General features: G+C 35.5%; 1 protein-coding gene across 10 annotated transcripts in view; it reads right to left on the reverse strand.

Moving 5' to 3' along the window:
- The window catches only part of FAF1 (Fas associated factor 1), a 569,750-nt gene that overhangs the window by 40,349 nt on the left and 510,778 nt on the right, over positions 1–18,623 (reverse strand). For all 10 annotated transcript variants that reach the window (XM_035251413.3, XM_002750807.7, XM_078331686.1 and 7 more), the window contains 2 exons: positions 13,042–13,122; positions 11,879–11,956 (listed from right to left, as the gene is read on the reverse strand). In XM_035251413.3, the coding sequence (XP_035107304.1) occupies positions 11,879–11,956; positions 13,042–13,122 (159 nt within the window). The remainder of the gene's footprint in view (positions 1–11,878; positions 11,957–13,041; positions 13,123–18,623) is intronic.

Raw genomic sequence — 18,623 nt, forward strand, 5'->3', positions numbered from 1 at the left:
ATGAGGCAAATCAGCAACCTTGGGATTTGAAGACCCAAGAGTTCTACTGGCAAACAACAACAACAACAAAATACATTAGTAGTTCGGTTTACACTGTTGTAAAACAACCATATAAAGGACACCTACATTCAAACACAGTCATAGTAAACACCATTGTTAAGCTTCAGTTTGATCTGCTCAACAAATATAGTTTATTTGCATTATTTTTGGTTTGGAATAAAACACGGAAACCTGGTATAGGTTAGAAATATTAACTAATCTTTGACTTCTTTTACTAAAAATATGTGAGTATTTAAAGCATTCACGGCCAATCAATGAGAAATGGGGCTATTTTTTGAAGTGAAATTAGGCTGTGAAAATAGATACCCACAAAAGACTGTTGCTACACCGTTACATTTTTTAATCAGAAAGAATAATATACACTTACAATAGTCTCTTACAATAAGAATCAAAGACTTGCTTAATTTACTTATATACACACAGATGTAAGCATAAATAAACAAACACAATAACCTCTAGGCTTCTATGAGTATGTACTAATAACCATTTATAGCTGGCTGAGGCATAGTGTTAAATAGGCTAAAGCTAACATTCATTAATTCCATGATTTCTTACTGAGCATCTTCTATCAGGCATGCATTGTTCCAAATGATGGGAAAGTAACTGCTATGTTTTGGATAAAAAAATTCTGCCTAAATGGGGCCTACGTTCTAGTAGGGTAGGAATAAAGACAACAAACACACACATAGGAAAACATAGTATGTCCTACATAAGGACTTTTCAGTCAAGAATGACTGTATATACCATGGTGGTCTAATAAGATTATAACAGAGCTGAAAAATTCCTATTGCCTAGTATTTAGCACACTATATTTTAATTGTTATTTTAGGATATACTCCTTCTATGTACTTTTTAAAAAAGTTAACAATAAATTAGCCCCAGGAAGGTCCTTCAGAAGGTATTCCAGAAGAAAGCATTATTATAATAAGAGATGACGGCTCCATATGTGTTACTGCCCCAAAGACCTTCCAGTAGACAAGATGTGAATGTGAAAGACAATGCTATTGACAGCTTACCCTGTATAGGCCTAGGCTAATGTGCATGAATCTTAGTTTTTAACAAAACAGTTTAAAAAGAAGAAAAAAAATTTTAATAGAGAAAAACTTATAGAATAAGGATATAAAGAAAGAAAAATTTGGACAGCTGTACAATGTGTGTTTTAAACTGTTATTACAAAAGAATCAGAAAGTTAAAAAAAATTAAAAGTTGACATAAAGTAAAAGTTATAGTAAGCTAGGCTTAATTCATTGCTGAAAAAAGAAAAAAGTAGACCTACTGTGGCCTAAGTATACAATGATTATAAAGTCTACTGTAGTTTAATGTCCTAGGCCTTCATATTCACTCATCACTTGCTCACTGACTCACTCAGAGCAACTTCACTCTTGCAAGCTCCATTCATGGTAAGTATCCTATACAGGTGCACCATTTTTTATCCTTTGTACTGTACCTTTTTATCCTTTTTATTGTACCTTTTCTATGTTTAGATATGTTTAGGTATACAAATACTTACCATTGTATTATAGTTGCCTGCAGTATTCAATATAGTAACATGCTGTACAGGTTTGTAGCCTAGGAGCAACAGGGTATACCATATAGCCTAGGAGTGTAGCAGGCTACACTCTTTGTTTGTGTAAGTAAAGTCTGGGATGTTTGCACATCAATGAAATTGCCAATGACACATTTTCCCATCATTAGGTGACACAGAGTGTATCATTTGTCACAAAGTGGTGAGTGCTATGGAGGGAGTGCAGGGAATGCTGGTAGAAGGTGGGGGTAGGGGTAAAATTTTAAATACTCTAAACCTCAGTAAGCAAAGGTCTAAAGGAAAGAGGGTGTCACATGGACATTTAGATCTAAAAGAAGTACACAATAGGCAGGAGTCACAGTAAATAACAAGGCCCGGGTACCTGGGTTGATTGAAGAATAGCAAGGCAGCCAATGTAGCTGGAACACAATAAGCAAGGGTAGAGGGGCAGAAGTTAAAGTTAAAAGTGGAAACAAAGGAGAGGCGTGGTTAGGTCATATATGGCTTTGGGAAGGCTAATTAATAATTATTTTCCTATTTTAAAATTAGTGTATAATTTACATACAGCAAATTCTATCTGTTTAAATGTACAGTTTTGTGAGTTTTGACAAATATATACATTTGCATAACTACAATCACCAATAAAGAAGAGTTCTGTTACCTCTCTCCCCAACCAAATTTCTTCATCCCCAGCTCCTAACCTCTAATCTTTATTGATTCTAGTTTTGTCTTTTCTAGAATATTATATAAATACATAAATGTTATATATAAATAAATGTTAATATAAATGACTTCCTTCACATAGCACAATATATTTAAGATTCATTAATGTTGTTGAATATATCAGTAGTTTGTTGCTATTTATTGCTGAGTAGTATTCCATTGTATAGCTACATGTACAGTTTGATGACCCCTTCACCAGTTGAGGGATACCTGAGCTGTTTCCAAGTTTAGGTGACTACAAATAAAGCTGCTATAAATATTTTCATACATATTTTTGTATAAATGTAAACTGCTTCGTGTGAAAGCAGTTTACTGTTACTTTCATTTCACTTGTGTAAATATATACCTAGGAGTCTGATTGCTGGATCATATGGTATATATATAACTTTACAAGAAAGTATCAAGCTAATTTCCAAAGTGGATATACTGTTTAGCATTCCCATAATTAATGTATAAGAGTTCAGTTGCTCCTCATCTTTTCCAGTACATGGTATTGTCCCTTTTTCTTTTAAAAAGCCACTCCAAAAGGTGTACATATGTTGAGCTATTTTGATATGTTTATTTGCCTTCTGTATATTTTCTTTGATGAAGTGTCTTTCAAATATTAATATTTGGGTTGCTTTCTTATTATTGAGTTTTTAGAGTTCTTTGTGTATTCTGGACATCAGATATATGATATTCCCCCAGTCTGTGGTTTGTTTTTTCAATTTCCTAGTAGTATTTTACAAATAGTAGAAGTTTCTAATTTTGATAAAGTGTAATTTAGATATTTGTTATTTTATAGATTGTATCTTTGGTGTCAGATCTAAGAAATCTTTGTCTGACTCAAGGTCTCCTATGTTTTCTTCTAGGACTTGAATAGTTTTAGATTTTACATTTAGGTATATTACCCATTTTGAGTTAATTTTTGCTTGTGATGCATGCAAGATGTAAACTGAAGGGTTTTCACATTTCTTTTCTATGGGATTTTTTGGATATGAATATCCAGTTGTTGCAGAACCATGTGTTGAAAAGACTATCCTTTCTTCATTGAATTGCCTTTGTATCTCTGTTGACAATCAATTGACCATATATGTATGGGTCTATTTCTGGACTCCATTGACTCATGGGTCCATCTTTTTGTAAATACAACAATGTCTTGATATAGTAAGTCTTGAACTTTGATAATGTGAATCTTCCAACTTTGTTTTCTTTTTCAAAATTGTTTTGACTATTCCAGTTCTATTGCTTTTTCATATAAATTTAAGAATCAGTTTGTCAATCTCTACAGAAAATCCTGTAGAGATCTGATTACAATTACCGTAAGAATTCAGGTTTTATTTTGAGATGTAAACCACTGCAAGTTTTTGAAGTGACAAGATGTGACAAATAATTTTTAAAGGATTAAGACTATAGGAAAGACAAAAATGAAGACATGGAGTCAAGTTGGGAAGCTACTAAAGTAATCCAGAAACAGACAATGCTGGCTTAGATGAGGGTGATAGTGGTGGAGTTAAGCATTTAACTTTTGCATATATTTGTAGACCCACAGGATTTGCTCATTAAATATGGATGTAGAAGAAAGAAGTCAAGGATAGTTCCAAGGTTTATGGCTCAAACAACTAGAAAGATTTTCCATTTATTGAGATAGGGAAGATTGTAGAAAGAGCAGGTTTGGGTTGGGAGGTTGTGCAGTTTAAAACATATTAAGTTTCTGATGTATATGAGACATCTAAGTAGACATAATGGGCTAGCAGTTAGGTATTAAAGTCTGGAGTTCAGGGAAAGGGAGGAGCTGAAAATATAAATATGGGAGTCAAATGTATAGACAATACAATATAGTCATTTAAAATAGTATAATAGTCATAATATTGGATGATATCATCAAAGGAGTAGAATGGATTCCATACAGGGACAATTCATTTGATCCGATTCTACGGTCTTTCTCTGCTCCTGGCAATGGAAGAGTATGGATAGGTTACTACCTCTATGACCTCATTTCTGGATAAAGTAAATAAGGCAAATGATCATATTTCCTGAATCAAAATTCAGATAGATGATTTTTGGTTGCTTCTGAATATAAAGAACAGTCTGTAGGCTGTGATTTGGACACCATGAAGCTAGAATTTCTGGTCTGTTTTACTGGTTCATGAGAACAATGGAATACTTCAAACTGGAAATATTGAAGAAATTGTGGCTATATAGTCTCCATAATTATAATAAGGTATATTTATGTGTTGGCACCCACCTTATTGCATTGTAAAAATTCAATAAGATAATTAATGCTTATAAAGTGATCACCACCGAGTTTAGCACATATTAATTGCACAATAGATAGTGGTGATGATGATGACAGGGATGATTATTATTATGGTCCAGTGGTGGTGGTATTATCTTTTTGTGACAAAAGTAACTTACATAAGATAAAAATACAAATTATAAACAGCAGTTTTACCTTAATAACTAATTTAGAGTCCCACCTTCATTCTTCAAATTTGGAGTAATAAGTAGAATGAATACTGGACAGAAGCTCTGGTTCTGCTTTTATCAGGCTAATGTTACATAAAAATTTTAAAGTAGGCTTAAAAATGTCTTATAAAAATTATTATTATTATATTTAAAAAGAGACAGGGTCATGCCATATTGCTCTGGAGGGCCCTGAACTCCTGGACTCAAGTGATCCTCCCACCTCAGCCTCCCAAGTAGCTGGGATTATAGGTGTGTGCCACTCTGTTTGCTAAAAAATAGGTTTTTAAATCCTGCTGTGATCTTACTTTCATCCTCTGTAAAACAGTAATGATAATATCATCCTTACCAATTGTATTAGTCTGTCTGCATACTGCTATAAAGAACTACCTGAAACTGGGTAATTTATGAAGAAAAGTGGTTTAATTGACTCACAGGCTTAACAGGAAGGATGACTGGGAGGCCTCAGGAAACTTATAATCATGGTGGAAGGCGAAGGGAAAAAAAGCCCTCCTTCACATGGTGGCAAGAAAGAGAGAGCGAGGGAGGAAGTGCCACACTTTTAAACCATCAGATCTTGTGAGAACTCTATCATGAGAACAGCAAGGGGGAAGGATGCCCCCCCCATGATCCAATCACTTTACACCAGGCCCCTCTTTCAACATGTGGGGATTACAATTTGATATGAGATTTGGGTGGGGACACAGAGCCAAACCATATTGCCAATTTTGTAGAATGGCTGTGAAGGTGAAACAGAAAACTGAAGAAAAAGTGCCAAGGTTTCTAATTCCATGTTCTTCTGTTTTCTCACTTAGTAGTCATTAATATTATTAAATATTTTCTACTTAAGGTGGCATCAAGGCATAAAAGGAAACAAGTTTGGGTAGACAGGCAAAAATTAACTTTTCTTTTTGTCTTAGAAAACCATCAGCAAAAGGGAATAGCTTAGTAGCTATTCTCTTTCACCCATGATTCTCAAAAATTCAGTCCTTTTAGCCATATCTCTAATTATTCGACTGTATACTAAGTTTGTTCATGTACTGTTCCCTGAGCAAGTCCTGTGCCTTTCTTCTTTTGTTCATGACTACTCAACTCTTGCACTTCTCTTTGCCATCCATCCAACCATCCATCCATCTATCTATTCATTAGTCCAATCAAAATGTTCTTCTACTTCATCTTTAACCATCAAAATCTGTGAAGTCTTTTTTTTTTAATTCACATCTCTACTGGTGGCACCAGGAAATCTTTCTTGTTGCCCTTCTAGTTACATATCAGCTTCCACCAAATTGCTTCAGCATCCTGTGTGATTTTAGTGGTTTTTATAATGTATGGTATCATTTCTAATAGTGATTTTGTATTTGTCTACCCTCTTGCAGTAGACAGCAAGCTTCTTGAGGGCTGGACTGTGCTTTGTACCAATAGCATAATGTCCACAGCACCTGACTTAATAATTTGCACACAGAAGGAGATTAAATATTTGCTATATATTAACTCAATAAAAGATCTGAGAGTCAAAAACATTAGCCAAAAATTTCTCTGCTTATCAACAACTCAGTAGAGAAAAGCAGGACTAGACAAGAAAAAGAAACAGAGTATTCAATTAGGAAAAAAGGAAGTCAAATTGTCTCTATTTGCATACAACATGATTGCATATTTAGAAAACCCCATTGTCTCAGCCCAAAATCTCCTTAAGCTAATAAGCAACTTCAGCAAAGTCTCAGAATACAAAATCAATGTGGAAAAATCACAAGCATTTCTACGTACCAATAAGATAAACAGAGAGCCAAATCATGAGTGAACTCCCATTCATAAATGCTAGAAAGAGAATAAAATATCTAGGAATACAACTGTCAAAGGATGTAAAGGACCTCTTCAAGGAGAGCTACAAACCACTGCTCAAGGAAATAAGAGAGGACACAAACAGACAGAAAAACATTCCATGCTCATGGTTAGGAAGAATCAATATTGTGAAAATGGCCATACTGCCCAAAGTAATATATGGATTCAATGCTATTCCCATCAAGCTACCATTGATTTTCTTCACAGAATTGGAAAAAAAAACACCTTAAACTTCATATGGAACCAAAAAAAGAGCCTGCATAGCCAACAAAATCCTAAGCAAACAAAACAAAACAAACAAAAAAACCAAAGCTGCAGGCATCACCCTACCTGACTTCAAACTATACTACAAGGCTACAGTAATCAGAACAGCATAGTACTGGTACCAGAACAGTACCAGATACAGACCAATGAAACAGAACAGAGGCCTCAGAAATAATGCCACACATCTACAACCACCTGATCTTTGAAACCTGACAAAAACAAGCAATGGGGAAAGCATTCCCTATTTAATAAATGGTGCTGGGAAAAACTGACTAGCCATATGCAGAAAGCTGAAACTGGATCCCTTCCTTATACCTTATACAAAAATTAACTCCAAATGGATTAAAGATTTAAACATAAGACATAACACCATAAAAAACCCAGAAGAAAACCTAGGCAATGCCATTCAGGACATAGGCATGGGCAAGGACTTCATGACTAAAACACCAAAAGCAATGGCGACAAAAGCCAAAATAGACAAATGAGATCTAATTAAACTTAAGAGCTTCTGCACAGAAAAAGAAACTATCATTAGAGTGAACCAACAACCAACCAAAAGAATGAAAAATTTTTTTGCCATCTATCCATCTGACAAAGGGCTAATATCCAGAATCTACAAAGAACTGAAACAGATTTACAAGAAAAAAAAAAAAAAATCAAAAAGTGGGTGAAGGATAATGAACAGGCATTTTTCAAAAGAAGACATTTATGCAGCCAACAAACATATGAAAAAAAGCTCATCATCACTCGTCATTAGAGAAATGCAATCAAAACCACATTGAGATACTATCTGCTGTCAGTTAGAATGGCAATCGTTAAAAAATCAGGAGACAACAGATGCTGGAGAGGATGGAGAAATAGGAACACTTTTACACTGCTGGTGGGAGTGTAAGCTAGTTCAACCATTGTGGAAGACAGTGTAGTGATTCCTCAAGGATCTAGAAATAGAAATACCATTTGACCCAGCAATCCCATTACTTGTTATATACCCAAAGGAATATAAATCATTCTTTTATAATGACATGTGCACACATGTTTATTGTGGCACGGTTCACAATAGCAAAGACTTGGAACCAACCCAAATGCCCATCAATGATAGACTGGATAAAGAAAATGTGCCACATACACATTATGCAATGCTATGCAGCCATAAAAAAGGATGAGTTTATGTCCTTTGCAGGGACATGGATGAATCTGGAAACAATCATTCTCAGCAAACCAACACAAGAGCAGAAAAGCAAACACTGCATATTTTCACTCATAACTAGGTGTTGAACAACGAGAACACACATGGACAAGGAGGGGAACATCACACACCAGGGCCTGTCAGCTGGTGGGGGACTAGGGGAGGGATAGCAGCGGGTAGAGGAATAGGGGAGGGATAGCATTAGGAGAAACACCTACTGTACATGATGGGGTGATGGATGCAACAAACCACCATGGCATTTGTATACCTATGTAACAAACCTGCACGTTCTGCACATGTACCCCAGAACTTAAAGTATAATAAATTAAAATACATAAATGAATAAAAAATTAAAAAAAGAAAAGAAAAAAGAAGTACTCAGGAAGACTTTTTTGGGAGTATATATAGTTCACACATTTCTCTAGTTACTATAAAGTCCATATATTAATCAGAAAAAATGTATTATTTGGGCCTTTGCAGGGATGATTCTAGAATTATGTTTAAAGAGTTTTAAGAAGCTATCATGCCTAACTTGCTATTGTCATAGTAGCTATTAGATATAGTTGTGGATATTATTCACCACATTGCACAGCTTCCTCTTGAACAGGAAACGTTGCTCTAAAATCTCAGTGCTAGAAAATGTGGAAACCTTCTGAGATACTAGCCTTTAGATCTGATGTTACGCACAAAGTAAAACTTATCATATTTTCCTTTGTTTTGGCCCAAGGTAAGTACAGAACAGATTTTGTGGTACATGTGGAACAAATGCACAGTACTCTATCATGTGGATTTGGTGCCTGTGCCAGAATATCCATTGTCAGCATGCTAGTCTTATCTTTGCCATTATCTTCCTTCATTTGTCCTTTTCCCTGATTTCTATATCTATTCTTTCTTAGTCCCTTTGAATTGCATGTAATTATATAAGTTTCTTGAAACTGATTTTGGAAAGAATAAGTACATATACACATTAATAAAATAGGGGAGATCGTTGCTGCCATTTATTTGTTTCTCCTTCAGAATGGTCTTATAGTCTTTCTCCTTATCAGGGCCAATGAGCAGATCAATATACTTTTCTAGATTTTTGATTTCACTACAACAGTTATCACACAGCAAAATGAGGAATTCCATTAAGGAGTTTCCCTGCAACCAAGGTGATTTGACAATACATCTTTTTTCTAAAGGATCTTAGAATATTGAAGATAATCAAAACCACTCTTGTTTCTCAATGTAATCATATGGGTTAGGATTTCCAGTTAGAAGACAGGTAGTGTTGCTGTGAAAAGTCAGGTGACCTGGCTTCTGATCCTGATCATGTGTTCAACCAGTTTGGCGACCACAGGTAAACCATATAATCTTTCTGGGTCTCAGTTTCTTCAGAGGTTACACAATACCGGCTTTTCCCAAAGAGTGGTTTGAGATACACGAAGGTGCCATGATATGCTAATTGTTGTTCCATGAATAAAAGGGGCAAATAAATTTGGATAAAACTGGACTAAATAAAAATAAACCATTCCTTAATGGTGGCATTTATAAGAGCCTTTGCGACCTTTGGGTGAGAGAGAATAGAGTGCAAATATTATCCAAATTTGCATATTATGGGAGCATATCAATGGACAAATGCAAGTAATGACTAGGTGCACAATCTGACCTGTCCTCTCTCCCACTGTACCCCAACCTCTCACATGTTAACAGCTGGAACATATATACTGAATTATGCAAAAAGGTGTTTATAGGGTCTTCTGTAAGATGACAGGCTTAATCTACATTTAGAAAGTTTCAGCTCATGGTAAAACATCAGATGAAATTACATATGCTGCCAAGCTCTAGATCCAGAACATAGAGTTAATTGTGTATCCTTGACATTTTAGCAAGCCGGTATGGTTGAAGATACACCAATACACACACAGACACACACACACAAACATACATACAGAGCAAGAGAGCGTGAGCATTTGTGAACAACAGCATAAAGAAGCAAGAATCCTAAACTATATTTCTTGAATTAGCCTAAAAGGATAGTGGCTAATCTCTCCCTCATGTAAACTTTTCTGAAACTTGACACATGTGACTCTTATAGACACAATAACATATGGCCTTGTACTGGAATGGAGTAGGAGAAAGAGCTTTGCAGTCAAAAAGTCCTGGATGAGAATCTTAGCTGTTCTGATTTTTATATGTGTAACTCCTCAGTGAACTTCAGTTTTCTCACTTATGAGGATAAATCTGTGACCTTATAGCTTGTTTTAATGGTTAATTGGTAATATATAAAGCAGCTAGCAGATTACTTGATACACAGAAGACACTCAGCAAAATATTTTCTACCTTCCATTACAAAGAGTCCTCAGAATAGAGAGACTAGGGTTTGTCAGGCATAATATCTTGTATATAGGTAATAGATACTAATAAGAGTCTTAATATGAATAAACTTTGATTTCTAAACAATTAGATTTCACATATCTTTCAAGATATGACTCAAATATTACTTTTTCTGTACACTGTCTTATTATCTCAGCTGTAAAAGATTTTTCCTTTGGCCTTGAACTCTCTAAGTATTTTGCTTTTATTTCTATATCATTTAGCACATTTTTTCTTGATTTGCTGTTACTCCTAGACAGGCTGTATCTTCCCTCAAAAACGTTATGTCTTCTTATAGGTAGAAAACATTTTATTATCTTTTGTTTCCCTTGCAGTGCTCAGCACAGCTCTTCTTCAAAAATCATTTGTTTAACAAGTGAAAGTGGTGGCATCCTTTGACTGAGAGTAAGAACAGAGTTTTCTTTAACCCCAGTTAGGGCCCTTCAGGCCTTTCTATTGCTTGTTAGATGGCTTCCTCTTTTTATAAGTGAATCTTGCCATTAATCCTGTATCTAAAAAAAAAAAAAGTTCTGAATGTTCTTTTTTATGAAGCCATCCTAGGAGTGGACCCCCATTCTATTAGTGCCCACTGTACCTTAGGCATACCTCTATAATAACATTTACATAGAGTATTATAATTATATTTTTATAAGACTAGGAACTCCTGGAGGGCAGGATCCAAGTCTGCACCACTGTTCCCTAACAGATTTGGGGTACATAGTACATATCCAAAAAATGTTTGCAAAATGAGTGAATGAAAAATCCTCTATATTGCTGTGGACATAACATGAACTCAAGAAGAAATATACATCTGTGAAGCTAAATGAATTTCCCATATTTAGGGGTTCAATGCAAGATGTTACAAAAGTAATTCACAGTATCTTTTGGTGGGTAAAGTGAAGCCTGTGGAAAAGAGAGGAGATATAATCTTTCTATTCTTAGAGTGAAACAATATCCAGGAAGGATGGGAAATATTCGTAAATAAATATTTGTTGGTAACAAAATGGGAAGATTACAGAACATCATGAATCTAATACAAGATCAAGTTTTCTATGAGTTTCATGCAACGAATCAGGAATGATTACGGAAACATTAGGTCTTTCATACTAAAATGAGTCTAGGAAAAGTAGAGAGAAATAAGTTGTGAGAAATATTAACAACTTTGCTGGATGCGGTGGTTCATGCCTGTAATCCCAGCACCTTGGAAGGCCAAGGTGGGTGGATCACTTGAGGTCAGGTGATCGAGACCAGCCTGCCAACATCGTGAAAACCTGTCTCTAATTAAAATACAAAAACCAGCCGGGCATGGTGGCGTGCACCTGTAATCCCAGCTACTTGGGAGGATGAAGCGGGAGAAGCACTTGAACCTGGGAGGCAGAGGTTACAGTGAGCCGAGATGGTGCCACTGCACAGCTTCAGTATCAAATACATTGAAAATATAGTCCAGCTTTTGAATACTTTTTCTTAAAATTATGCCCCACCTCACGTTCCTCTTCTTGTTCTTTGCGAATCTGCTCCAAACGAAATTGTTCTGCCATCTCTCTCTCATGAGCTTCTCTCTGTTGATAAAACAGAAAAGGAACAAACACTTAACACATATTTGCTTACAAAGGAAGAGAGAAATAAGAAAAGAGAAAAAAGAGGAAGGAAAAGAAAAGAAACAGCAAGTGACATTCAAAGGCTCATTGTCAACATGACTCAGAGGTATATTGTGGTAATGGAAATGTTTCTTTCTAGGACAAGAATGGAAATTAAAGCAAAACTAAAGCATAGCTCTCTGATAATGTTAGGTTCCTATTCCAATATCTTTGATAGCTCTGGGTAAAGTGGCATTCAGAATCCTTCGGGACATCCTTTGGTCTTCCTTCCTGGCCTTTTCTATCTGTCCTGTACCCAAATCTAAAGCTCTATTTAATCAGCCTCTATCTATCCTCTATGCGTTCTGGACCCTTGATTGATGCTAGCTTATGTTGCTTCCTCCACCCTCCTACTGCTGTTATTCTGTCCAGTTCACATATACCATCTCTTCTATGAAATATTCCTGGTACAGTCCCACCCTCTGGCTCTCAAAAAAAAAAAAAAAAACAAAAAACAACCTGGAAAAAAATTTCCACTAAAACTGCTAACTCAGTGTTTCCCTTATGACACTTAGGATTCTTGCCTTACGTTACAGCTACCTGAGTTCTTTACTTAATCTACTCTACCACACTGTGAGACTTCCTATGTGAGAAGAAACTGTGGCCTATTCATTTCTCTCTCCTTCAAAGCTCAAGAAGCAGGTGTTTATGAAGTATTCAATAAATCAATGGTTCCAAACCCTGACTGCACATGAGAATCACCCTTAGGTGATTCTCATGTGCAGTCAGGGTTTGGAAAAACTGTTGGGTTCTCTCATATACCAACTAAAAGACAAATAAGATAGATATCAGGTTCATTTTTGTTTTTATTTTTCATGAAACAAACTTTATTTTGTCAAAATGAACCATGCTTTAATAAGCATGTATAGAATTATATTCTTTCTGTTTACTAAACCTAGCTTTCTCTATTGCAAACCCAGTATTCTTAGAGATCAAAGTGATAAAGAGTTGCATTTAAATAATGAACAGTTGAGTTCTTTATCCCAGAAGTACTCGACCAAGCCTACCTTTGCTCTGTCAGCCTCAAGTGAAAGGCGATAGGCCTCATCTTGCTCTCTCTTCACATTTTCTCTGGCTTCACGTTCATCCTTAAAGAAAGAAAAAGATTCAAACAGGTTTTGCCATATTACTTAAAAAAAAAAAAGAGGGAAAAAAAAAACTAATGGTAATTCCCTTGTTTTACCCCTATATGGACTTAAAATTAAACAAGAGACTTTTAAAGTGTATAGGATATAAATAAGCAAACAGTAAGATGAGCAGCATGGTATATGGTAGAAATAAGAATGTTTGAATCCTAGCTCTACCATTTACAAACTGTGTGACCTTGTATAAGTTATTTAACTTATCCACATCTCAGTTTCCTCACTTGTAAAACAGAAATAATATTTGTCTTGTAGGGCTATTGTGAGAATTAAGTGCAATAATATAAACGGTCTAGCAAAGGACCTGGCGCTTAGTTCATTTTCATTATTAGTTCTCTTCTCCCTTTCTCCTATTTTTCTGAGATAAACTTGGAGACTGTGAGTACTGAAACTAAGGACTGGGAGGGAGTGTAAAGACTAGGAAGTAATCCCTGGGTCAGTGTAGAAAAAGGCCGAAAGCAAAATACTCTGGTTAATGTCATTCCATACCATACCACACCACACCACTAAAGATCTGGTTACCAATTAAATATTTCCACATTACATTCACACTCATGAAGTATGAATAACACAAGTTATCTAAGTTGAAAATCTCTTAGAATATTTTTAGCTTCTGAAATGATTATACCATCTGCCCATATTTAAATCATGAATTCATTTAAAATTAAAAGTTAATTCATGAACTGAGTTTCTCATTTGTTATATTCAGAAGTATAGCCAATATACATACACTTAACTTTAATAATAAATACCCACACCTGTCTACACTAGAGTGTAGGTTCCCTTTTTGGTCATTTATTGATTAGGCAGAACCATATAAAGCCACAAATATTTGTGACCTATAAAGCTGGAAATTTTACATAGTTTAACCTAATTTCTCACTTTTTGTCTCCCCAGTATATGCTTATTCAAGGCTGAATATATGCTCAGCATTCTCTTAGGTGCCTTGATACCTAATCAAGACTAGCCTTATCCCTCAAGCCTAATACATCTTCTAGTTCAAATAATTCAGCAAATTCCTAAAAGTTCTAGTATGAACAGTAATATTTCATTGCTTCCTAATCTTTCAAAAAAAATTAGGAAGAATTAGATGTTGCTGGCCTAAAGCTAATTGTCATTCTACAAAATATGAAAAACCATGTTAAAACTGAAAGGGTAATGTCTATCCTTTTAGTCATCTGTTAAAGAATTAAACTTCTTTTTTTTTTTTTTGGAGAAGGAGTCTTGCTCTGTCACCCAGGCTGGAGGGCAGTGATGCAATCTCCATTTACTGCAACCTCAGCCTCCTGGGTTCAAGTGATTCTCCTGCCTCAGCCTCCTGAATAGCTGGAATTACAGGTACCTGCCACCACACCTGGCTAATTTTTGTATTTTTAGTAGAGATGGGGTTTCACCATGTTAACCAGGCTGGTCTCAAACTCCTGACCTGAAGTGATCTGCCCGCCTTGGCCTTCCCAAGTGCCAGGATTACAGGTGTGAGTCACTGCACCCAACCAAAGATTAAACTCCTAAGGATCCAATGCCTCTGTTGATAAGTCTATCTTTTCAAATTTAGATATCTCTTGAATGTAATCATTCAATTACGAGAGTAATCTTATCTTTCTACATTTTAAATGGGGGAAATGCGCAAGATGTTTAAAATTTTAATTTGACTTTACTTTCCTGACCTCACCCTTTCAAATTATTTAAAGTTTTTCACAACATTCTGTACTTTCCCTTTAAAGCACTTACCACAATTACAATAATTATCACATAATTATTTATTTAATGTGAAACTACCCCATGACACTGTAAACTACAGAAAGGCAGAGAACTTATCTATATTATATATTTCTGTATTTCACACACTGCCTAGTCTTTGGGAGGTGTTTAATAAGCATATGCTGAATAAATGAATTATCTTTCCAGGCATAAAATACTTATTGTCTGCAGCAGAAATTACAAAAGAAAAACATACAAAATGGCTGGCCCAATCTGAGTCTGACATTGACTGGCTGTGCAAGAATGACATGTTATGCCACTATGTACATATAAGAAAGACCATCTAAAAGCAATCACAGCTGGAAGCCCTTTGATCACAAATATGGTTTATAATAAAAGCATTCTAAGTAAACAGCTCTGTTGTAAAACAAACTGTAGCAGATATCAAAAGTCATCAGATACAGGGATCTCTGCAACAGAACGTGGCACCTGTTGTGTGTTCTTTCTCTTGCCCACGGCTCTCTCTGACCATCCTGACAGATGGGCTAGCTTGCACATGTGGCTCAGGATGAATTTTCCTAAATTTATCATGGTCATAGCTTCTTGTATGTTTGGTAGTTGTTGGTGAATAGTTATCATTTCTTCTTATTTGTTTCTCAGATTTTATACTTGCCTCTCCAACTGTCCTCTTCAGAGTAGTCTCCAATTTTGAGAAAGAGAAAATTACTTATGTGTTTCCCCTATATTATTCCATATTATTAGACTTTTTAGAAAATCCAAGGTATTGTGGTTAACACTTCATAATTTGTTCTCATAACCTGTAGATGTGCCTCTGGAACTTCTCTTGTGTCCTACAAATACTGTTCTTGTAGAGGTTCCTTTTGCTAAATCTGAGAGGACACATCAAAGTAACTAGAAATTTCTACACATTAATTGGGTGGAGGTGGAATGGCTAGATTATGAGATTCAGAAACAGGTCTTAAGTGTTGTGCTACAGCTTAGGCTACTTATTATTCAAACACTCCTTGTCACACCAAAGTGAGAAACTGGATTGCTCATAAGTAATAGCCCCAATAGGTAGTTTTCATTTGTAACATACTTGTCACTGCTCTCATAGTGCTCTGAGATACCCATTTGTGTATTTGTCTCATTGCTCCCTACCTGAGCTGTATGCTCCCAGAGGGAAAAGACTCTATTTCATGTCTTTCTCTTTGTCTATGTCTTTGTCTTTCCTATAGCATCGAGTGTACTATCTTACATATGACAAGCATCTAATATATATATTTGTTGGATGAATAAATGGAATTATCAGTGCTCAACAGTTAAATACCAAAAATTCAGGAGCCTCTAAGTATTCTTCAGTCTAGTAATTTTTATTTAAATATATTTTCTATCCCAGGTATTATAATGAGTTAAAAAGTACCAGAATTATAATTTACTTATTTTTAGTTAAAAAAATTTTTGAGTACATAGTAGGTCTATATATTTGTGGGATATAGGAGATATTTTGATACAGGCATGCAATGGGTAATAATCACATCATGGATTAAAATGGGGTAACTATCCCCTCAAACATTTATCCTTTACGTTAAAAACAATCCAGTTATTTTTAAATGTAAAATTATTTTGACTATAGTCACCCTGTTGTGCTATCAAAGACCAGTATTACTCACTCTTACCCTATTTTTTGTACCCATTAACCACTCCACCTTCCTCCACATCCCACTACTCTTCCTAGCCTTTGGTAATCATGCTTATACTATCTATTTCTATGTGTTTAATTGTTTTGATTTTTACATCCTACAAACAAGTGAGAACATGTGATGTCTGTAGTTCTGTGTCTGGCTTATTTCACTTAACATAATGGCCTCCAGTTAAGTCCATGTTGTTGCAAATCACAGGATCTAATTCTTTTTTATTGCTGAATAGTACTCTTGTGTGTATGTACCACATTTTCTTTATCCATTTGCCTAATGATGGACATTTAGGTTGCTTCCAAATCTTGGCTACTGTGATCAATGCTGCAACAAAAATGTTAGTACAGGTACCTCTTTGATATACTGATTTCCCTTCTTTTGGGTATATACCAGCAGTGGAATTGCTGGACCATATGGTAACTCTATTTTTAGTTTTTAAAGGAACCTTCACACTGTTCTCCTAGTGTTGTACTAATTTACATTCCCACTAACAGGGTACAAGTGCTCTCTTTTCTCCACATCCTCTCCAGCATGTTACTTCCTGTCTTTGGGATAAAAGCCATTTTAACTGATACCTCACTGTAGTTTTGATTTGTATCAGAACTAGAATTTAAACATAGTCATTCTCACCATAAAGCCTGTTTCTTCCCCACTGTGGCACACTAAGTGGTCCAGCATAGTCCTGTATCTCTGAGACAACAGCCATTGAATTTTACTATGGTTTACTGAAAATAATGTCTATTAAAAATAATAATAATATTTTATTAGTTGCCAAATGGTTCCAAAAGGAATAATTTAGCAAAAAAATAAAATTTAGATGTAATTTACTACACCCTCAGCAGTGTTAAAGATTAGTAATCATCAGTTAATTCCTAAAAGACTAATTCAAAATTCCAAATTATTAAACTGAAGTGGCTATAGACTTTTTTCAAATACTTAACAAATGCATACACACACAGAATATTTACTGGTTCTTCTGAATGCCTAGGTTAGAGTGCATACTCTGCTCCCTGCTATACTAATAGGTTCTTGTCAACAGAGACATAGCCCTGCTATATATCTCTAGAGATATAAATCAAGATAACCTGAAGTTTTCCCAATATAAATACTTAGAGATAGTAGGTGAAATATAACATATATGTTCAAAAGTATTACTAAGCATGTCAGAAAAAAAACTCCAAAAAATACCAAAGAAAAATAAGTTTCTAAGTACCAGAAATAAAGAGGAAACTGAAAATCAGAGATGTAAATGATGAAGTAATTCAGAGCCTGACAAGGTAGATTATCCATTCTGATAACCTGGAAGCTCAATTGTGATCAGAGATCTCATTTTGGACTTAAGCAAGGTGAGGAGGTGTAAAAGTTATCTCTGGGGACAGGGCACAATGGCTCACACCTGTAATCCCAACACTCGGGAGACCAAGGTGGGTGGATCACCTAAAGTCAGGAGTTTGAGACAAACCTGACCAACATGGTGAAACACGTTAACTAAATACAAAAAACTAGCCAGGCATGGTGGTGCATGCCTGCAATCCCAGTTCCTTGGGAGGCTGAAGCAGGACAATTCCTTGAACCTGGGAGGCAGAGGTAGACGTTGCAGTGAGCTGAGATTGTGCTATGGTACTCCAGCCTGGGCAATAAGAATGAAACTCCAACTCAAAAAAAAAAGTTATCTCTGGGATAACTTCTGCAGCCTAATGGAAGTGAAGATGGAGTCTGGGAATGAGGTGTGGGGGTGAGGGGAAGAAAAGTTACTTTAAGAAATAATGATTGAAATTTTTTCAAATTTGATGAAAATGAGAAAGCCACTGATTCAAGAATCCAAACAAACATTAAGCAAAAGAAACTACATCAAGGCACATCATAACCAAATTACTTGAAGTTAATAATTAAAAAAAATCTTAAAAGCAGCTGGAGGAAAAAGAAAAGATATATATGTACAGCAAACAATGACAGCAGACTTTTCATCAGAAACAGTGCAACTGAGAAGACAGTGGGGCAACATCTCTAAAGTACAGGAAGGAAGGAAGGAAGGAAGGAAGGAGGGAA

Source organism: Callithrix jacchus, chromosome 7, assembly GCF_049354715.1.
Source record: "Callithrix jacchus isolate 240 chromosome 7, calJac240_pri, whole genome shotgun sequence".
Lineage (NCBI taxonomy): Eukaryota > Metazoa > Chordata > Mammalia > Primates > Cebidae > Callithrix > Callithrix jacchus.